Source organism: Saccopteryx leptura, chromosome 12 (genome assembly GCF_036850995.1).
Source record: "Saccopteryx leptura isolate mSacLep1 chromosome 12, mSacLep1_pri_phased_curated, whole genome shotgun sequence".
NCBI lineage: Eukaryota > Metazoa > Chordata > Mammalia > Chiroptera > Emballonuridae > Saccopteryx > Saccopteryx leptura.
In genome coordinates, this window is record NC_089514.1 from 42,928,763 (window position 1) to 42,952,097 (window position 23,335).

The following is a 23,335-nucleotide window of genomic DNA, read 5'->3' on the forward strand; positions in this document are numbered from 1 at the left end:
GTTTGGATAAGGTTTGTGGCAATGTACAGAATGCTTATGTAAAGTCTCTGAGGTCTGTTATCAAAGAGCTGTATGGCTAGTTGCCTGTAATGGACCTTCACCTTGGGTGATTTGCACAGACAGCTGGGCTGTCCATTGTGAACTGATCATTGAGTGGTGTGATGGACTCTTGAAGCAGGGACTGCAACAAGAGGGGGGCACTTGCTTCCTTGGTGGATGGACATGCCACATGTGGACAGTGTAAGAAATCCTGACAGGCGCAGGGCATAGCACCTGTGGAGGCCCTCCTGCGTTGGGAAGCTGCTCCCATTCAGTTGCAGAAATGCATCAAGGACACTTTCTTCAGTGGACATGACCCTGGAATTTACAGGCCCCCCACCTACGATGGATGGCCTTTTTGGGGTGGGGGGGTAGAGGTGGGCCTCCAGTTAACTCTGGGCAGCGTGCTCAGGGAGACCGTGTGAAGGGCACCTTTGTAGTTATTGTCATTTTTGGTATAACTCATGCCTTTGTTGTAGTCTTGACTGTTTCTGTTTCTGTAATCTATCTCACTCTTTGCATAGGGACCATCGCGGAAGATATCTGTCCTGTAGATTGTGAGGCGAGCAACCCTAAAGGGGTGGATTGTTGGGAAAACAGTTGTGTTAGGCTTGCTCACTTGCACTTTGCATGATTAGTGCATGAACACATGGCAGAGCAACATGTGCGTGGTCTAAGGCTGCAGGTGCTTGGACTTGGGAGATTGCCGATCACTTCCCCGCGGCAGTGAGGGGCCATTTTGCTGTTCGTTCACTTGCTGCTGTGAGAAGTGGTTTGCCCCTGCCTGTTTGCTTGCCCATGAATACAAGAGTCTATTAAACAGGAATGGCCCACTGCTCTCTGGCTCTGCAGTTTCTCTGCCGTCTGCCTGAGTCCAGTGTGAACCTGCCTGGCCTCGACCACTAGTATTACATTGGTTTTGAAGTAAATTCCAGGGACATCTCACAGATCCACCATCATAAATTCAAGCAGTGGAATCTCTGTGTGCCTGTAGGTAAATTATATTTTGCTTCTGTTCCCTAAACTGGCAGATGGGCACCATGAAAGTTCAGTTGTCAGGAATGAGATAATTAACTCTTGATAATGTTTCTCCTGTTACTGTTATGAGTTCTAGTTTTCCCTCAGCGCTTGGTAATTTCTTAATAAAGTTATGCTACTCCTTTCCCCCTTTACATTATTGACTAGCTAAGAGAAAATTATATACTTAAATGGTATGGAATCATGGGAAGTTATACGGGGGAATGTGCAGTGCTTGTGAAAATTCATAATATAAAAAAATCATCTAAAAATTATTTCTGCTGGTGTTTTGGAATTATTTTTGTAATTTTTGTTAGGCTTTATATCTCCATTCTCTGGGAAGTTGGAAGGCAGTTTAAAATATCAGTTGGCTTAAATTTAGATTTTGTTGTAAATAATCCCAATACAGGGAAATTGAAACTTGCTTGTATTTGAGAATTATTATAAGAGACTTGGACATATATATTAAGAGCACATTTCAATGTTAGTAGCCAAAGTTGTGAAAAGTATTTTGTATTTGCCAGATTTCTCTTTTTTAAAAATTCCACTTGTTAGTAAGGGCTAGGTTTATAGGTGTACTTAAATATAGTGACTGTGTTTGGACAATTACATGTATTCAGTTTGCTTAAACTGTCTTTCAATAGAATTCAGTGTTGATACGTGGAAAACTGCGAAGTAATTATGAGTAATTAGTGGTTCTCAGATTTTAGAATACATAAAGTTCATAGCGAGATTATTAAAACATCAATTCCTGGGTCTCATCCTCAGGACTCAGACTTAGGGTACCTGGGATGGTACTAAGAATTTGGATTGATAACAGTCTCAGGCAGCGCTGCCAGTGAAATGGTCTGAGTTGTACTGCACTAGATAATGTTTGATTTGTGAAAATAACTAGACTTTAGAACTAACAGGTTAATTTTTTGGTCTAGGGGTGTTTTTTTTTATGGTCCTTTATGACATAATTATGGCCTAAAATTACAAGTTATGCTTTGTTGTATTATTACTTTTTATATCTAGTGACTAATACATTAGGCAGGATTTAGCCAATATGTAAACAATGTGTAAAAAAATTGTAAAATATTACTACCATTATTGGTATTTGCGGTTTTTTGTACTAATGAGCTATAATAACATTTTACTTGAACAATTATATCAAAATAAAATAGCCTGAATTGTAATAAAAATTTTACTTGAAATTAATTTCTAATTGTGGTAGATAACTATATATTTTTTTGTTTACAGGCAGTACTTAATTTTCCTAAATATTGTGAACCTGTGGTGAAAGGAGAAGGTACCTATGTAATTTTATTTATTCACTTTTTTTTTTTTTTTGTATTTTTTTCTGAAGCTGGAAACGGGGAGAGACAGTCAGACAGACTCCCGCATGCACCCGACCGGGATCCACCTGGCACGCCCACCAGGGGCGACGCTCTGCCCAACAGGGGGCGATGCTCTGCCCCTCAGGGGCGTCACTCTACCGCGACCAGAGCCACTCTAGCGCCTGGGGCAGAGGCCAAGGAGCCAACCCCAGCGCCGGGGCCATCTTTGCTCCAATGGAGCCTTGGCTGCAGGAGGGGAAGAGAGAGACAGAGAGGAAGGGGGGGGGGTGGAGAAGCAAATGGGCGCTTCTCCTATGTGCCCTGGCCGGGAATCGAACCCGGGTCCCCCGCACGCCAGGCCAACGCTCTACCGCTGAGCCAACTGGCCAGGGCCTTCACTTTTTTTTTTTGAAAAAAGTTTTGTAAGCTTTAAATTATTGAAATTTTCTTTCCTTTGGGGTAGCAAGTGAACGTGATACTCGCAAACTCTGGAGAAATATTGAACCTCATTTGAAGAAAGCCATGCAGACTGTTTATCTCAGGGAAGTATCCAGGTAATTTTCTATTTAGTATGAGTGTATTGTTTCTGTATTTTTATTTGTGATATTTACTAAGCATACATGTTTTCCTTTACCTTCTTTACATTGGGAAGAAAATTGGGAGGTTGAATTATTTCTTGTTTTGAGAAGGACAATTTTTTTCTTCTTTTTTTTCTGGAGCCCAGGTGCTGTGGGAGCCCTCTCTGGGGCCTCGCTGAGCTCAGGTCTAAAAAGCCCACATTTCCCATTTGGATGACAGTGGCCCCACCTCCTTCCTGAAGAGGAAATCAGCCCTTTGTTCCTGCCTCCCTGCTTTAGCTGGGGTGTTTCATCTCATCTCTGGCCTTTTAGACCGAGATTTATACACAATCAGCTCCCTGTGTTTTTAGGCCTTCACACTTGGGCTAGAATTGTACCACCAGCTTTCCTGGGTCTCCAGCTTACAGACAGCAGATCGTGGGACTTGTCAGCCTTCAGAATCACATGAGCCCATTACAGTAGCAAACAAACAAAGATACACAGGGCGGAAATCAGGGTGTCAGGAAAGCTGCGTTTCTCCCGAAGGTTTTGGAGGAGAATCTGTTTCCTTGACATTTCTGTCATCTAGGAGCAGGTTCATGGCCCCTTCCTTCATCTTCACAGTGCATGTCTCAAGTCTCTGCCTCTCTCACTGTAGTTCCTCTCTAGACAAACAGGTTTTAACCAGTGTGTTACATAATTTGAAATAAGGTACAGGCAGTCAGTGGGTTATGAACGAGAGAGTTTCTGTAGGTTGGTTCTTTTTTTTCTTCTTCTTCTTTTACAGAGTCAGAGAGAGGGACAGATAGGGACAGACAGACAGGAACGGAGAGAGATGAGAAGCATCAATCATCAGTTTTTTGTTGCGACACCTTAGTTGTTCATTGATTGCTCTCTCATATGTGCCTTGACCACGGGCCTTCAGCAGGCTGAGTAACTCCTTGCTCAAGCCAGCGACCTTGGGTCCAAGCTGGTGAGCTTTGCTCAAACCAGATGAGCCTGCACTCAAGCTGGCGACCTCAGGGTCTCGAACCTGGGTCCTCCTCATCCCAGTCTGACGCTCTTATCCACTGCGCCTCCACCTGGTCAGGCTATAGGTTGGTTCTTAAGTTGAATTGTAAGTTGGAACAGGTACATCTACCTGTTAAATGCAATTCAGACATATGTTTGTCTTAACATAGTATTTTTATCTTTTTGTGCATATAAATATTTGAACATTTTCAAATCTACAGACCTATCTTGTTTTTAACCCAGGTACTGACTGTGTATGTTTAACAATTACAAAATTTAAAAAATCTGGACAGCTACAGGAAATCAGTTTTAGCTTTGTTTTTTATATTTAATGAGATATTTGAATGGTATCATGAGAATTTGATTATTAAAGAAATGTGTAAATCAAGTCATAAAGCTACATTTGTCTTTTATTAGAATTTCATAGTAATGAAACTGCTCAGGAAACATGGTGACACATAGTACAGTGGGAAGAACATGGTTTTTATTTCCAGCTCAGCCACTTTTTGCCTTATGGGGTCTGAGCTAGTCACCTAAAAAACGCTATTCCTCAGCTTCCTTCTGTATTAATCCTTAGAAGATTTAAATAACATATGTAAAAATGATTTGTGAATAATAAAAGTACCGTATAGATGTTAGATTAAGCCTAGGTTACAAAGCAACATGGGAAATTTAAAAACATCGGTGCTATCTCCTTTTTTCACTTTCTAGTCAATTTTACTATTTTTCCCTTATAAATACTTTATTCTCTCAGCTGTTTTTGTAACTTTGATTTCAATTTAATCAGTTGAAGAAAATTTAGTAGTTAAAATTTAATAGTTTCTAAATAAGTATGAACATTACAAAGATACTATTATTCTTCTTTCAATAATAAAAAGTTATTGATAAGAAGTTAGTAAAAATTGTGATCTGCTTTTTTAAAGGTAGGAAAAAAATTGACTGTTTGCTATAATGATTCTTACATAACAATGAAAGAAAGGACTTAGCCTTGGTCAGTTGGTTTAGTGGTAGAGTGTTGGCTTGGTGTGTGGATGTCCCAGGTTCGATTCCTGGTCAAGGCACACAGAAGAAGCACCCATCTGCTTCACCAGCCCCCCCTCTACTTCTCTCTCTTTCTTCTCCTTCCCTCTTGCAGCCATGGCTTGATTAGAGCGAGTTGACCCTAGGCTCTGGGGATGGCTCCATGGCCTCTGCCTCAGGAGCTAAAATGACTCTGGTTACAGTGGAAACAAGGGCCCCAGATGGGCAGAGCATCGCCCCCTAGTGTGCTTGCTGGGTGGATCCTGGTTGAGGCACATGCAGAATCTGTCTTTGCCCCCCCTCCTTTCACTGAAATAAGATGAGATGAGATGATAAATGAAATGATAAATGAAATGAATGAAATACTTAGTTTCCCATAGGACAATGGTGGCCACCTAAATCTAGTTCTTTCCACAAGATCAGTAAGAAATATAAAACTACTTATAACCCTTTCCTGAAGCACAACTAGGAGTCTATGAGGTGACTACAAACTTCAAGTTATATGTAAATAGTGAAATAACCAAAGTTTGCAGAGCCAGCGCTGAAACTCACAGAAATGAAAAGTTAAATAAAGGCTGTGGAAAAGAGGAGAGGACAGTGGGGCATGGGACAGTGTTGACTAGTAGTGGTGACATACAGATGAAATCACGTTTAGAAAGTCTAACCCTAACGAGAAAGATATTAAGAACAAGTCTGAGACCCTAAGGTTAGAGTTGTAGGTACTGGAAAATCAGAAGGAAGTGTCTTAGGACTGTAGGACAAGAATTAGCCTGGCAGTCTGGGAGAGGACTATTTCTGAGAGGAGACCGGGAGGTGATGTGGAAGGGCATGGAAGCTTGGTAGTGAAGACAGAGCAAGCGGTAGAAATTAAGGTGATATCCTCCCCAGTCCCTATCCCCGTTAATGTCAAACAAGATGATAGTGATAAAATCAGGAGATAAGTCCATTTCTGTCAGTTAAAATGGCATTACACCTATATTAAAGAAATTGCACTTCATTATTCTAAAAGAAAAAAAGTACTTTAGAATAAAGAAATCTGAGTCATCCAAAATCCTACCCTCACACCTGCGTTCATAGAATCATCTGTTTTCTGATCCAGGCAAACCTTAGACATTTCAAAGAGAAAACAAAATAGAAAAGCCATGAAAAGATTATTATAAGAAGAAACAGAATATGGGAGTAAAAACATTTTAGCTAATGAAATTGCCGCCTTCCCACCCAAAACAAAGGAGGGGAAGATGTAGCACAATATTTCAACCTGATTCAGAAATTTTAAACCAGCATTTTCAGATATGAAAAATATACCTTAAATTAGAAATTAAGCAATTTAGTATAAGTGTCCAAAGAAGAAGAGGTTGGAAAACAAAATTTAACCAAACTCAGAAATCAAATTCAAACAAAATTAGTTGCCTCAGAAATGAAAATGAAATTTTAAGATTTCCAAGGAGAGTGAATTCAGCTGAGAATATAATAAAGGATATTGAGGAGAGGAATGAAAACCAAGAGAACAAAACTAAATAAAGATAAAAATAGTCAAACAGTATATAATAAATGTGACAGGCAAAGAAGATTCAATATACATATGTATAATTGGAGTTTTTGAAGAAAGGAAACAAAAGATATGAATTAAGTTCTGAAACTATACTCTTATGAAAACTTTCAAGTTAAAAAGACTTGGTTCTCCATATTAAAAGGACCCACAGTAGTCAGTTCTGACACTATCCTAGGCTATTGCTCTGTAACAAATTACCACAAATAAGTAGCTTAAAACAAGGCACATTATTTATTTTACCTTTCTGGATATCAGAAGTCTAAAACAGGTGCTAAGGACTGTATTCGTTCTGGAGGTTTTGGGGGAAAATCTGTTCTTTGCTTTTTCCAGCATCTAGAGGCTACCTGCAGTCTTCAAAGCTAGCAATGTATCCTTTTTTCTTCTGACCACTTGTCTTTCTTAGAAAAATCCTGTGATTATATTGGGCTACCCAGATAATCCAGAATAACTCTCCGACCTCCAGATCCTTTTACTGCACAAAGTAACATTCGCAGGTTGCAGGGATTGGAACATGGACATCTTTAGGGACCATTATTTAGCCTATTGCAGAGACTTTCTTATACTCTTCACATTAAAAATTAGGATTGAAGTAAATACTGTCTCTGAGTTTCCAGGTAGAATGATAAGTCACTTAGAAAGGAAACTGAATCTAATCAAGACAAGTGGAACAACTTTTTCAAGAAACTCAAGGAGAGAGGAGGTGTCAGGCAAGGTGTTTTATATCCAACCAATCTGTCATTCAAGTATCAGGGCTATAGAAAAACAGTTTTAAACATGGAAGAACTCAGGGAACACTGTGCTCATAAACCTCTTCTGAAGCATCTTCTGATGACAACATTGGTGCAACAGAGTTGACTGGGGAAACTACCAAAAGGATTTATAATGATCACTAATTTAATTTTAGCTCAAACTAAAAGATGGGATCAAAGGTTGAAAGAATACTTTATATGTATTATATGTTCTGACAGGGTAAGAATAACAGTTACAAAGTTAAAAAATGCAAAGAAGAGGGAGAGAGAAAGGGCAAAGAACAAACTCAGTGATGTACAGGTAAGAGAAGAGTGCCAAAGAATTTAGAAGTTAAAACTAAATTAAAAAAAAATGTACTCAAAGAAGTCTGTTAGCCCTTTCACTCTTTTCCTAACCACATAGAATTTCTGGTCTATACTTTGTATCTTTTTTCAAAAATATTTAAATATATACATATGTGTCTTTATAGATGCAAAGGGCTCTTAAACCCTTTTTTTAAATTTTAATTTTTTAATTTTATTTAGAAAATTAACAGGGTGACATTAATCAATAAGAGTACATTGGTTTCAGGTGAACTTTTTTTAATAAATGTATTTTATTTAGTTTTTTAAATTTTAATTTATTGTAGTTACATAAATTGTAGTGCCCCACGAATGCATCCCCCCTCCTCGTGGTGTTCCCCACAACATCCCCTTTCCCCACACCCCGCAGCGCCCTCCCCCTTTCCTTCCAGGATTAGTTTTCTGCTCTGTAAGATGTGTTTTGTGTGTATAATTTCACCAATCTCTTTCCCTTTTCTGATCCCTTCCTAGCATCCCCTTTCCCTCTGTCCACTTCCCCTCTGGATCCATTAATGCCACCTCTGTCTCTATTCCGTTTCTCAGTTCATATTGTTCATTGGATTCCTCAAATGAGTGAGATCATATGATATTTTTCTTTCTATGCCTGGCTTATTTCACTTAATAGTTTCCAGGTCCATCCATATTGTTGTAAAAGGTAAGATTTCCTTCTTCCTCACAGCTGCATAGTATTCCATTGTGTATATGTACCACAGCTTTTAATCCATTCATCCACTGACGGACACTTGGGCTGTTTCCATATCTTTGCTATTGTGAACAATGCTGCCATAAACATGGGGATGCATTTCTTCTTTTGAATCAGTAATGTGGTGTTCTTGGGATATATTCCTATAAGTGGGATAGCTGGGTCAAAAGGCAGTTCCATTTTAAATTTTTTGAGGAATTTCCATACTGTTTTCCACAGTGGCTGCACCAGTCTGCATTCTCACCAGCAGTGCAGGAGGGTTCCCTTTTCTCCACATCCTTGCCAGCACTAATTATGTGGTGTTTTGTTAATGAACGCCATTCTGACTGGTGTGAGGTGGTATCTCATTGTGGTTTTAATTTGCATTTCTCTAATGATTAGTGATGTTGAACATTTTTTCATCTGTCTGTTGGCCATCTGTATGTCCTCTTTGGAGAAGTGTCTATTCATTTCTTTTGCCCATTTTTTGATTGGATTGTTTGTCTTTCTGGTGTTGAGTTTTACAATTTCTTTATAAATTTTGGTTATTAACCCCTTATCAGGCATATTGTCGAATATATTCTCCCATTGTGTAGTTTGTCTTTTTATTCTGTTCTTATTGTCTTTAGTTGTACAAAACCTATTTAGTTTGATATAGTCCCATTTGTTTATCCTGTCTTTTATTTCACTTGCCCATGGAGGTAAATCAGCAAATATATTGCTGCAAGAGATGTCGGAGAGCTTACTGCCTATGTTTTCTTCTAAGATGCTTATGGTTTCATGACTTACATTTAAGTCTTTTATCCATTTTGAGAGGGTTTTTTTTGTGAATGGTGTAAGTTGGACATCTAGTTTCATTTTTTGCAGGTAGCTGTCCAATTTTCCCAACACCATTTGTTAAAGAGACTGTCTTTACTACATTATATGCTATTACCTCCTTTGTCAAATATCAATTGTCCATAAAGGTGCAGGTTTATTTCTGGGTTCTCTGTTCTGTTCCATTGATCTATATGCCTGTTCTTATGCCAGTACCAAGCTGTTTTGAGTACAATGGCCTTGTAGTATAACTTGATATCAGAAAGTGTGATACCACCCACTTTATTCTTCTTTTTCAAGATTGACGAGGCTATTCGTGTTCTTTTTTGGTTCCATACAAATTTTTGGAATATTTGTTCTATGTCTTTGAAGTATGTCATTTGTACTTTAATAGGAATTTCATTGAGTTTATAAATTGCTTTGGGTAATATAGACATTTTAATGATGTTTATTCTTCCTAACCATGAGCATGGTATATGCTTCCACTTGATTGTATCTTCATTGATTTTTTTATCAATGTTTTATAATTTTCTGATTACAAGTCTTTAACCTCCTTGGTTAAATTTATTCCTAGGAACTTAATTTTTTTTGTTGTTGCAATAGTGAAGGGAATTGTTTTTATTATTTTCTCTTTCAGACAGATCATTTTTGGTGTGTAAAAATGCCTGTGATTTCTGAGTATTTTATATCCTGCCATCTTGCTGAATTCATTTATCAGGTCGAGTAGTTTTTTTGACTGAGACTTTAGGGTTTTCTATGTATAGTATCATATATCATCAGCAAATAATGATAGTTTTACTTCTTTTCCAATTTTGATGCCTCTTATTTCTTCTTGTCTGATTGCTGTAACTAGGACTTCAGAACTAAGAGTGGTGAAAGGGGTACCCTGCCTTGTTCTTGATCTTAAGGGGATTGCTTTTAACTTTTGTCCATTGAGTATGATGTTGGCTGTTGGTCTGTCATAGATGGATTTTATTATGTTGGGGTATGTTCCCTGTATTCCCACTTTGCTGAGAATTTTTTATCATAAATGGGTGCTGGATTTTATCAAATGCTTCTTCTGCATCTATTGATATCATGTGATTTTTGTCCTTCCTTTTGTTTATGTGATGAAACACATTGATTGATTTGCAAATATTGTACCAGCCTTGCCTCCCCAGAATAAATCTCACTTGATCGTGATGTATAATTTTTTTCATGTATTCTGGATCTGGTTTGCTAATATTTTGTTTAGGATTTTAACATCTAAGTTCATCAGGAATATGGTCTATACAGCTAGTGCTTGATTTACGACCACAATTGGTTCTGACAGACTGGTTGTAACATGACTTGGTCGTAAGTTGAGTAGGCTATATGTACAGTACTGTGAAATGATGTTATAAAAATCTTTAAGTCATATTTTATTATAATTTTTTTCATTATTGTTATATATCATAATTTCTTTGTTCATTTTATGCCATTTGTACATCTCTACACCATTTTGTTTCTTATTTTTACATTCGTCAAGTTTAAGTAAAACACTGCATTACCAGTACAACTGGTTTAATATTTGCAAAGACAATTTCCTCTTGGTAGACATCTTGGGAGGGGTTTGATGAAAAATATCCAAGACACAAAACACAAATTGCTGTACCGAGTCTGTGATAACAGTTGAAATGGTGCACGCGGAGATGGTAGTGCTGCCGGAAGCTGGTCTGCACTGTCGTACACCCAGCTGGGCAACGCTTGCACTGCCAGACGCGGAGCAGTTGTGGCTAGCAATTGGAGTCATAAAGTCGAATGGTCGTAAGTTGCATGGGTCGTAAGTCGATCAATATTTGTAGTTTTCTTTCTTTGTGTTGTCTTTGCCTGGTTTTGGAATCAGAATTATGCTCGACTCTTCAAAGGAGCTTGGAAGTCTTCCTTTCTCTTGAATTTTTTGAAATAGCTTGAGAAGGATAAGAGTTAGTTCTTTTTTGAATGTTTGGTAGAATTTGTCAGTGAAGCCATCAGGCCCAGGCCGTTTGTTGGGAGTTTTAGGTTTTCTGATTCTTCCAGATTGATTTTTGAGAGATTGTAATTTTCAAGGAATTTGTTCATTTCACCTAGGCTGTCTAATTTTTTGACATACAGCTCATCATAGTATTTTTTTACAATCCTTTGTATTTCTGCTGAGTCAGTTGTTACTTCTCCGCTCTCATTTCTAATTTTATTTATTTGAGTCTTCTCTCTTTTTTCTTGGTGAGTCTGGTTAAAGGTTCATCTATCTTGTTTACCTTTTCAAAGACTCAGCTCTTGGTTTCACTGATCTTCTGTATTGCTTTTTAGCCTCTGTGTCATTTATTTCCACTCTGATTTTTATTATTTCCTTCCTTCTACTTCCTCTGGGCTTTACTTACTGTTCTTTTTCTAGTTCTTTTAGTTGCAGGGTTGTTTATTTGAGCTTTTTATAGTTGTTTATTTGAGCTTTTTCTAGCTTCTTAAGGTATGCCTGTAATGTTATAAACTTCCCTCTCAGGACTGCTTTTGCTGTGTCCCATAAATTTTGAGTTGATGTATACTCATTATCGTTCGTTTCTAGGAATTTTTTTATTTCTTCTTTGCTCTCATTGTTAACCCATTTGTTATTTAATAACATGCTATTTAGTTTCCAAGTGTTTGAGTGTTTTTCAGTTTTTCTGTTGTGGTTGATTTCTAGTTTCATGCCATTGTGACCAGAGAAAGTGCTTGATATGATTTCAATCTTCTTAAATTTGTTGAGACCACTTTTGTGCCCTAACATGTGGTCTATCCTAGAGAATGTACCATGAGCACTTGAAAAGACTGTATATTCTGCTGCTTTAGGGTGAAAGGTTCTGAAAATATTTATTAAATCCAGTAGACTAGTGTGTCCCTTAATTCTGCTCTTCTTTTGTTAATTTTCTTTCTTGAAGATCTATCCAGTGCTGTTAGTGGGGTATTGAAATCCCCTACTATTATAGTATTGCTGTTGATCTTGCCCTTTATGTCCATCAAACTCTGTTTTATATAGTTAGGTGCTCCTATATTAGGTGCATAGATATTTATAATGGTTATCTCTTCCTATTGGATAGCTCCCTTTTTAATTATGGAGTGACATTCCTTATCCCTTACTGTAGTCATTGTTTGAAAGTCTATTTTGTCAGATATAAGTATTGCTACCCCAACTTTTTTTTTGGCATTTGTGTGAAATATTTTTACCATTCTTTTACTTTCAGTATATGTTTATCTTTTGTTTTGAGGTGTGTCTCTTGTAGACAGCATGTGTGCAGGTCCTATTTTCTTATCCATTCAGCTACCCTATGTCTTTTGATTGGAGCATTTAATACATTTACATTTAAGGTTATTATCGATATGTAGTTGTTTATTGCCATTTTTTTTTAAATCTACATTCCTCTTTTACTAGATATTTTTCCTGCTTTGTTCTGTTTACATCAGGCCCCTTAACATTTCTTCCAACATTGGTTTGGTTGTGATGAATTCCTTGTGTTTTTTTTTTTTTTTTTTCTGGGAAGCTTTTTATTTCTCCTTCACTTTTAAACGATAGTCTTGCTGGATAAATGAGTCTTGGTTGTAGGTTCTTGTTCTGCATTACTTTGACTATTTCTTGCCATTCCCTTCTGGCCTCAATTGTTTCTGTTGAAAAGTTGAATGTTATCCTTATGGGGGCTCATTTGTAGGTGATTGACTGTGTTTCTCTTGGAGCTTTTAGTATTCTTTCTTTATCTCTTAGCTTTGGTGTTTGGATTATGATGTTTCTTGGTGTGGGTCTCTTTGGGTTCTTTTTTAATGGGGTTCTCTCTGCTTCTTGAACCTGTATGACTTTTCTGCATCAATTTAGGGAAATTTTCAGCTATACTTTCTTCAATCAGGTTCTGTATTCCTTGTTCATTCTCTTCTTCAGGAACCCCTATTATATGGATATTGTTTCTTCTCATGTTCACAGAGCTGTCTTAGAGTTTCCTCAGACTTTTTGAGCCTATTTTCCTTTTGCTGTTCTGCTTCCATGCTTTCACTTATGTTGTTCTCTAAGGTGCTGATTCAATCCCCTGCTTCATCCAGCCTGCTTTTCATTCCTTCTAGTGTAGTGTTCATGTCTGATATTGTGTTTGTCATTTCTGTCTCATTCTTTTTTATAATTTCAGTGTCCTTTTTGATGCTTACAGTTTCTTTATTTAGGTGCTCATTAAGTCCATCCATTGTCGCTTTGAGATCCTTAAGCATCCTAACAATTATTATTTTAAACTCTGCATCTGGTAATTTGATTACTTCCATTTCATCCAGATATTTTTCTGGGATTTTTCTTTTTGATTCATATAGATTACATTTCTCTGTCTTCCCATTTTTTCTGTTTGTGTTTAGCAAGCTAGTTCAAGTTGTGGTCTCCTTAACTAGTAGAGCTGCTTTTTCGTTTTCTGTATCTTAACTTGGTCAGGTGTGAGGAGCCCTTCCTTAAGATGTCACTCTAACAAGGGTTGTTAGGTCCTGAACTGATGCTCTTGTATCTGGCATCTGGATGTGCCCTCCGTGCACCTTCTTGGCCGGAGCCTGGTGCAGACCAGTGGGGGTTGCTGTCTATGACTGGCCCTTCATCTAATTTTTTGTAGCAACAGGCAATCCAGATCATGTGGCTGCCTCTGCTGAGCCCAGGTACTGTTGTTAATATCAATTTAGGCTGACTTTTATCTACTTTTGGCCTGGAGGATGTTTGTTTAAATGTTCAGATTCCCCTGAGATCCGCTTTCTGCTGCCTCTCATTGGTGGCTACTTGTTGGGCTCAGTATTATAAATCAGGGGTTAGGTAAGATATTGAATGTGGCTTGTCCCTTCTCCTCAGGAGTTATTCTATCCAACCTTTTTAATTTTATTTTATATTTTTCTTTCTTTTCATCCCTTAGAAGGGTGCGGCCACAGGAATCCAATGGATGTGGCCTCTGTGTTCCCAAGGTGCAGTCTGTTCACAGGCCCACAGCCACCACTGCTGCTGCCTCAGGTGGTCAGGCAGGGATGTAGCTGACACCCACCCGCCATTGCGGTTGCTGCGGCCGCCGCCTCACCTCCACGGGTGGGACTGTGCACGCGTGCCTGGTCTGCAAGCTGTGGCTGGCCTTTGCTCGGCCACCTCCGGTGGGACTACTTTTTGCACTCGGGCCTCAAGCCCCGGGTGAGTGGTTATGAAAGAGGTTTTCTGCGTGGTCCCTTTAAGATGAATCCTGGGTCTGAGAAATCTGTCTCTTTCTCTCAAACAGTATCCTGGCTCATTTTGCAGCTAAATACTGTCCGTACGCCTCTTCTAGGCTCTGGGGCTACAGGTTGGGGCTCTGTTCCTGGGGCCAAGAACCCTCCCTTCTCAAGTAAAACCTCACCACCACGCAAGTCCTTCTGGGCCACCGTTCACTCCAGGGAGCTGGGCAGCCTCTCTGCATTTCTGCTTTTCCTACTAGTCTCAGTGTGGCTTCTTCGGTGATCTTTGGTTATAAATTCCTCTTGGTTTAGCCCAGAGTTGGTTTTTCCAGATGACTGTTCATAAAATTAAGTTGTAATCCACTTTGGTTCTGGGAGATGGAAGTTGGAACATCCGCCTACTCCATTGCCATTTTGCTGCCCCACTCTCAGGTGAACCCCCTTTTCAGTTAATCTGTAATGTGTAATATGTTTTCTTCACAAAAAGATGTAGAGCACAGAAATAAGGATTGCTAATCAGACCTCCTACTTCACTGAAACATTCTGAAAACCTTTAATGGGTGAATTATACCCATTTGTATTTATTGATGTGAAATGTATATGTTTTATTAATTTTGTAATATTAATTTGATGAATTTCTACATGTGGTTATTTTTTATTTTTTGGAAAAAAATTTTGGTAGGATGGTTTGCATTTTTATTCCAACTGGTTACCTTTCTAGTCATATATGTAGTGTCCTTAGTCCCCTTTTTTCTTTCAATGTGGCATAAAGGACAAGGAGACTTTCTAATAGTATAGTCGAGAAATGACATTCTAAAACTGGTTATACCTACTGATCTATTTGACAGTGTTCACATTGCTTCAAGTTAAATTACTTGTCCATCTCCCCCAATATTCATGACTCCCTTTACACATTTAAATTAAATTTTACTAAATTAAAAATAATAACCAGATATTTCGTATTTCCTAATTGAGATTAAGTACTTGGAATAAGGGGAATAAAGAAAAAGAATAAAGTTGTAGAATGCTAGATCCTAATTCAACAAGCTGTTGTTGGAATGTATGTTGGTTTTATATAGCTTTTATAGCAGTTTGGACAATTATGAGTAAAGACTTCAACCTGGTTTCCTGATTCACTTTAAAATTCTAGCCTATTCTATCTCAATTAATACAATTACTGTGACTGACTCACCTCTGGAAATTGGTAGTTCTTGTTTATTTAGAACATGGATGGACTTTTTTACTCAATTGAAATGCTGGTTCTGTTACCTATAGGTTTTGTAACTTTTGTCAAATTAGTTAACCTCATTGACTGTAAGATTTGCTGTTTGTAAAAAGGAAAAGAAATGGTAGTTTATCTCATAAATTTATGAGGATTAAGTGGGATATGTTAAGACCTGGGTTCATAAAAGGCAGTTCATAAATGTTACGGTCTCCTCTTTCCCCATGAAAGATGGTCAGTTTTTCCCTGGTTGTTCTTGGAGAGTTTAAATAACATTAAATGGGTAAGCACCAAAATAAATAAATAAATTACTATATAAGAAAATCACCAGTTTAAACCTTTTCAAGTCTAAGTTATAATATTGTGACTGATCAAAATTTATTTTTATTTATGAAAAGTAAGGAATATGAAAATGCTTTCTGATCTATAAAGCACTATCAACTGTAATGTGGAAAAAATGATCTGTTTTGAAAGTCAGTGTGTTAGATTAGGTTTGTTCTTCACATAGGTTACTAGTTCCCATTTGCTGTTTTCCTAAAATTTTCAACTGCTTGAAGATTTGAAAAAATATAGTATGATTTAGTACAGGGGTCCCCAAACTACGGCCCGCGGGCCACATGTGGCCCCCTAAGGCCATTTATCCGGCCCCCACCGCACTTCTGGAAGGGGCACCTGTTTCATTGGTGGTCATTGAGAGGAGCATAGTTCCCATTGAAATACTGGTCAGTTTGTTGATTTAAATTTACTTGTTCTTTATTTTAAATATTGTATTTGTTCCCATTTTGTTTTTTTACTTAAAAATAAGATATGTGCAGTGTGCATAGGAATTTGTTCATAGTTTTTTTTATACTCCAGCCCTTCAACGGTCTGAGGGACAGAGAACTGGCCCCCTATGTAAAAAGTTTGGGGACCCCTGATTTAGTATATTTAATTGTTCTGTTCTGGCATTTACTTTTAGATGAACATTTTAAGAGCCTTGTATGAGTTTTAGAGTTGGAGAGGGTCCTTAACAGATCATTGTGTCTACCATATTTTTTGCTCCATAAGACGCACCTGACCATAAGACACACCTAGGGTTTTAAGGAGGAAAATAAGAAAAGAAAATATTCTGAACCAAATAGTGTGTTAAAATATTTAATGAAGTACCGTATTTTTCACTCCATAAGATGCCCGGGCATTTTCCCCTCCACTTTTGGGGACGGGAAAGTGCGTCTTATGGAGCGAAAAATATGGTAATTGCCTTAGTTTTTGATGAGAAGGTTTTGATTTGTTCAAGGTCATACAGCTAAAACTTTGGTCTGCCAGGGCAGTCTTTTCACTACACTATGGTAGTGTTTCCTTATGAATTTGATTTGACATGATAATCACTTCATAGTCTTTGAATATTGGGCTGTTAAATAGTTTTAATTGCATGTAAGATCAGGGTGGGAAGTGGGAATAGCATGAACTCTGCAGACATCTACAAAGATTCCACTCTTAGCTCCAGCACTGACAGTCCTTGGGCAACTTAACTTGTGGGCCTCAGTTCTCTGATACAGTGATACTTATTTTAAGAGATTGTTACTGAGTTTGGAAATAGTGTATAACAATGTTATCTAATGTGTGGTAACTTGAACATTGGGAGTGTTTCTGAATGTCAATTGAGACTTATTTGTTGCTACTTTTTGATAGCTTTACAATTATAATTAAAGAAAAAATTTTCAAAAAAATGTTAGCATCTGGGTATTAATATAAAAATTTATGTTCCAATATACACTATATGACTTTGTAGAGGTACAAATATATATTGCATGTGTATATTGTCTTGTTTATAGGAAAATTGAATCGATTTTGTAAACAAATTTTTTTTCCTAAGACTCTGTTCCAAGTCTGGTATATTGATTTAGTATATTTTCAACCCATTCTTGCTTTTCTATTTTCTTTCAGTTCACAGTGGGAAAAGCTACAGAAAGATGACACAGATCCAGGACAACTAGAAGGTATCAAGGAAGTATTGAGACAGTGACCAGAGACACTGTTTATTACTAATAATCAAGATACTAAAGTTAATACTACAGAGAACACCAGTCAGTAGTGTTATGAAAGTAAATTTACTTTATAAGCTACAATGATATTTTAATTGATTTTCCTTTAAGTGAAGCTCCAATTTAATAGGAGGAATTAAAGTTTGTGTCCCAATTTTCTGAATATTTGTTTATATCAAGGCAAAAATTAAACAGTTTATGTTTTGTTAAATGCTTTTGTTAGAACAGTTACATGACATAATTTCATCTTTGTATGTATGTAGGTATTTCATACAGTTTTATGGAATTCAGTTTTATGTTAACTCTGTTTGTGGGATACATGTCAATTGGTTATGTTTTAAAAGCTTTATGCTTTTTAAAGCAACTGTTACTTTGGATATATTCCAGTAGCCTTTACTTAAAAAAAATAAGTGAATATCTAAAATATTTTTATTTAAAAAATAGATTAGTGGCTTATGGTTGGGGAGCTGGTATGAGATGAGGTGGTACTGAGGTCTGTTTTGTCTGTTTTGGTTTCTCAGTGCTCCAGAAACTGTGCAAGTGATTTTTAGTTGTGTGTTTTAATGGAAAGAAATAGATGCTGGAGTTAGAAAATCTGCGATAATTGGTCTGTACTGCTCCCTACCTATGTGCTCTTGAGCCCAATTCAGTTGAGGTTTTTTGTTTGTTTGTTTTTTGTTTTGTTTTTAGTGAGGGGTGGAGGACAGAAAGGGACAGACAGGAAGAGAAAGAGATGAGAAGCATCAGTTCTTTGTTGTGGTGTCATAATTGTTCATTGATTGCTTTTTTCATATGTGCCTTGACCAGGGGACTACAGCAGAATGAGTGACCCCTTGCTCAAGCCATCTGGGCTTAAACCAGTGACCCCATGATCAAGCTGATGAGCCCGTGCTCAAGCCAGCAACCTCGGGGTTTCCATCCTGGGTCCTCAGTATTCCAGGCCAACACTATCCATTGCGCCACCGTCTGGTCAGGGAAGATTATCTAGCCTTAAGTTACTGCAAAGATTCAGAGATTAACTAAAGTACCCAGCAGTGTCTGACACATACAGTATGTCCAGTAAATATCAGATTCCTTCTTCCCTTTTAAAAATCAGTGCTGCTTGAGTGACCCATTTTTTTAAAATATATAAATATATTCATTAATTCAATTATTTCCTTTGTGAAAGGCAGTGTAGGGATACAAAAAATATTAGATATGGCTTTTATTTTATTTTATTTTTTTGTATTTTTCTGAAGTGAGAAGTGAGGAGGCAGAGAGACAGATTCCCACATGTGCCCGACCAGGATCCACCTGGCATGCCCACCAGGGGGCGATGCTCGGCCCATTTGCAGTGTTGTTCTGTTGCAACTGGAGCCATTCTAGCACCTGAGGCGAAGGCCGTGGAGCCATCCTCAGCGCCCTGGCCAACTCTGCTCCAATGGAGCCTTGGCTGTGGGAGTAAAAGAGAGAAGCAGAGAAAGGAGAGGGGGAAGGGTAGAGAAGCAAATGGGTGATTCTCCTGTGTGCCCTGGCCTGGGAATCAAACCCGGGACTTCCACACACCAGGTTGACGCTCTACCACTGAGCCAGCCGGCCAGGGCCAGACACGGCTTTTTCAGTGAACAGAATAGCTTAGTAAGAAATATAACTTCGGTATAATTAAATGTTAATATATAGGTATAAAGCTACAGGGACCATAAGTGAAAAACACAAAGTATGAATTTATAGTAGAGACAGATTTTTGTATTTTGGCGTGTAGGGAGCATCAGGGAAGGTTTAATGGAGAGTATAGCTTTAAAAAGCAGGCTGGGTATGATTTAGGCTTCAGAATAGGAGGATCTAAACAAAAATAATGGAATGAGTAATACGTATCAATAATAGTTCACTACCATTGCATCATTATCATGACACTTAAAGTTCAAGGAATGGGTCATTTTGACTGGATAATACCATCTGGAAGTCAAAAGATAAATGAGAAAAGATAAAAGACACTTAAAATCTAACGATAGCCTGTTAAATACCTTCATAAAAGTTGTTTGTTGTGTAGGTCTCTCCACGTATACTCATGTGGAACTTCCGTATTACTCTAAGTTTATTCTCATTGCTGCATACCTTGCTTCATATAATCCAGCAAGAACTGACAAGAGGTTCTTCCTTAAGGTAATAATTGCTTCTTTTCACTTTATTTCTGAATATCCCATGAATAATTTGAAATTTCTTAATACCTGTAAATCCTACGAGGCAGAGGTTAGAATAAGAGATCACTGAATATTTATATGTGTTCAGGACTCATTCTCTGAAGGCTTTAAATTAAGATCAAAGCCTGAATGGGACGATTGATAGTTCACAGAAGACTTCAGGTGCACCTAGATTTTAAAAAGGCTTAAGGTTTTGTTTAAAGTGTGAGAGATGGGAATAATCTTATGGATGGTAACTTCACTGCTCTCAGGGTTCTGCTGTGTGTCGTGCGCCCCATACATCATTATCTAGCAAGCGGGAGCCTCGTCTGCATGTATAATACATTAGCAGAAGAAATCTCATTGTAGAGTTGTTTTTGAAAAAAAATATGCAGTTGTATTTATTATTAAATGTATTTGTAATAAGTTTTTTATTCATTTTTTTGCCTATCCTTCCCACTAGTCTTTCATCTCATGAGGCCAAGGCCCGCCTCTACTTTTCTTATTATTGAATCCCAAGTGCTTAACTAAATATTCTCAATCAAGGTTTTGTTTGTTTGTTTGTTTTAATATGAATTGACAGCCTGTCCACCCTTTTATCTTTATAATTTTTGTTTTTATAAAAATAAATATGCTATAATAAATCAATATAATAAGTTCTTTTAGGAAGTATCACTGTTTCATATTAAAATCTTTTTCTGTACATATCAAAGTAATCTGTACAATTGAAATCTAAGTCAAATCAGGCTAAAATATGGTGATATTTTAGGTGATAAATATAACAAAATAAAAATGCATAAGATACATAAATTAGTATTATCTGTGCCATGTTTTAAACAAATTATGTTTTTTGTTATTGTGGAATTAATCTTTTTTTTTAATTTTAAAAATTGTTTTTCTTACTTGCAGCATCATGGGAAAATCAAGAAAACCAATTTTCTAAAGAAACATGAAAAGGTATTTGCATTTTAATTTCTCCAAAGGGAAAAACTCATGAATTTAATATACTGTGGAAAATGGATGTTTTTATTAGTCATTTGAATATAGGAAGTTATTTGTATTGCTATGGTACCATTATAAAATTGTACTAGTGTTATGTTGAATACAGTAATTGAAGCCACATTCAAGGGAGCTGGTATTAGAAACACAAGTAAGTTGACAAGTTTATTTTAGTGAATTAAAAGATGAAAAAGATCTCCCTGGAATTTTAAATTCAACATAGCAGATATTCCTCTTACCCTTTTAAACACCCACAGAAATGACACTGAAGACATTAAAAAGGTAAATGTACAAGGATTAAGCAGAGGAGAGACCCACAGACTTTGGAATTGCATGGTAGATAGATAGACTGGTGACTAAGCAGACCAAAGAGGCTGAAGCCTAATCCCAATGCAAGCTGGTTTGAGCCGAGGAATCTGGAAAAGCTTAGGAATTTGAGGCACTGAGTACCTTTGAAGGTGGGGCTGTTGACAAGAAAAATGGAAAGGAGCATTTCTGTTCCATGTTGTACACCTAAACCCCTGCTGCTTCTGTTGGGAGAAAGTGGAGAAGTTTGAACTATCAAGTTTGTACAGTAGAAGCTATGACTTTTGTTTCTTACTCTTATTCTTAATAAAAACAGTTTTGCTCAGTGTATACTTCTAAATTGATAGGTTTTTTTGGGACTTTGAAGACATTGTCTTCTTGCTTTATTGTTCCTGCTTAAAAACATAGTCTTTTTATGTTTCTTTAGCTATGTTTTCTCAAGTTTCTCCTTTTCCTTTAGCATTTTTACAGCTTCACTGTGGTGTGCCTGGGATTGAAGTTTTTTTTACTTGAAATGAGTTTTGCTTCTTGAATTTGAATAATGGTGCTTTTATTTAGTTCTGATAAATCCTAAGACATCAACTTTCACATACTGCTTCTTCTCACTTCTCTCTCACATGTCTTCCTGAGACACTGATCAGACTTCAGGCAGGTCTTCTCACTTCCTTAGTTAAGCCGTTCTCATTCTTCATTCCCTTCGGTCTCAGCGTGCCATATTCTGGGTCATTTCTTCAGTTCTCGTCTTTGTCTTTGTCTATTGACATCTTCACACAGTGCCAGAGCTTGGAAGGGAAATTTTTTTAAAAAATCCATTTACTTGGGATGGAAATATTTTCTCATAGTTTTTCTCACTGAGCCATCTCTTTTCTTATTTTTTAAACTCTTTTTTAATAAATATTTTTTAAGACTTTATTCATTTTAGAGAGACAGTGAGAGACAGAGAAGGGAGGAGGACCAGGAAGCATCAACTCCCATATGTGCCTTGACCAGGCAAACCCAGGGCCTTGAACCAGTGACCTCGGTGCTCCAGGTCAGTGCTCTATCCACTGAGCCACCACAGGCCAGGCTACTGAACCATCTTTGATTAGGTTTTCCGCCATAGGCAGATGGTTGATTTTTACCCTCTTTCTCACATTTGTAGCTGCTTTGGATCATCAAGGGTTGGTAAGAGAGTGTACTTGTAGCTGGGATGATTAGGGGAGGATTTGTGGTAGGGCTTGCATTTGAGTGGGCACTCAGGAATGATGAGGATTAGATGTGCTGTAATGGGAGAGGAAGACGTTCTATTTGAGGAAATGAGTTAAGTCACAAAGCAGACATGAGGAGGTGTTGGGTATATAAAAGAAACCATGAATATAATTGGCTATAGTGTGTGGTGAGTTTCAGATGAAAGGCAGTGGAGGTCAGATTGTGGAGGAACATCCTCACTCACTAGTTCCTTGAGGGAAGGAAGTCCATCTGTTCCCCTCTGTATCTCAGCACTTGGTAACATGTGATGGGTGTTCATTAAAAAAAAATTTAATAAATGAATGAAGAAAATTTCAGGAAGAGCATAAAGGTAAGAATGTTACCTTTTAGACAGAAGTGATTTAAGAAATTTGAGAAGGGAGGTACATGAGTGATGCTGATGAGTTAGGACTGAAAGGACTGGCACGTTAGACCTGCTCATGGAGTGAGTGGACTTGGTGCGAAGCTAGGACAACGGTGTTGAGAGGGGACCGTCTGAGCAGGCATCACGAGGATGTCCCAGTTCTAGATGAACTCGAGATTTACGGATTTGACTTTTGTAGTAGTAGCCACTTTTGTCTTTGGTTCATGTTATTTTAAAATGTGAACTTAACTGAAAGCCCCTGTGTACATGTACTAGTTCTTTTTCTATTTTTGTTCACTGTCTTCCTAAAATTTTGATTGACTGTTTGCTTCATGCCAAGCACTTGTGCTAGATGATATAGATACAGTGGAGAACAAATAGTCATCGTCTCTGCCCTCATGAAACTCTCAATTTAATCAGATATCAAACATTAAAAAACAAATCACATGAATTATCAGTTTTTAAATCTATATATAGCTAATTGTATTATTCTTTTTCTTTTTGTACCCTCAGTTCACATTGTTTTGTTAAAAGATTTTACTTTGTAATTCAGTAAATGCATGTGTATGGTACTAGATTACTTGCCAGTTCGTTTATGTGGAAAAGCAGCAGTCTTTTTCCCCTCCTCACCCTTGCTTCCTTTTCCCACAGACAATTTAACTGTTTCTAGTTTTAGTTTTTCTGGCATAAATATTTCTAACTCTAAGTTTATGTTCCTGTCTCTGGTTTTCTTGACACCAGTTTTGATT

At 37.5% G+C, this 23,335-nt stretch overlaps 1 protein-coding gene across 1 annotated transcript in view; it reads left to right on the top strand.

Annotated features, from left to right (window-relative positions):
- Nucleotides 1-23,335, top strand: part of ORC5 (origin recognition complex subunit 5) — a 111,443-nt gene that overhangs the window by 39,891 nt on the left and 48,217 nt on the right. The window contains exons 7-11 of the mRNA XM_066354167.1: nucleotides 2,299-2,347; nucleotides 2,839-2,929; nucleotides 17,434-17,486; nucleotides 19,561-19,673; nucleotides 20,600-20,647. Coding sequence (XP_066210264.1) covers nucleotides 2,299-2,347; nucleotides 2,839-2,929; nucleotides 17,434-17,486; nucleotides 19,561-19,673; nucleotides 20,600-20,647 — 354 coding nt within the window. The remainder of the gene's footprint in view (nucleotides 1-2,298; nucleotides 2,348-2,838; nucleotides 2,930-17,433; nucleotides 17,487-19,560; nucleotides 19,674-20,599; nucleotides 20,648-23,335) is intronic.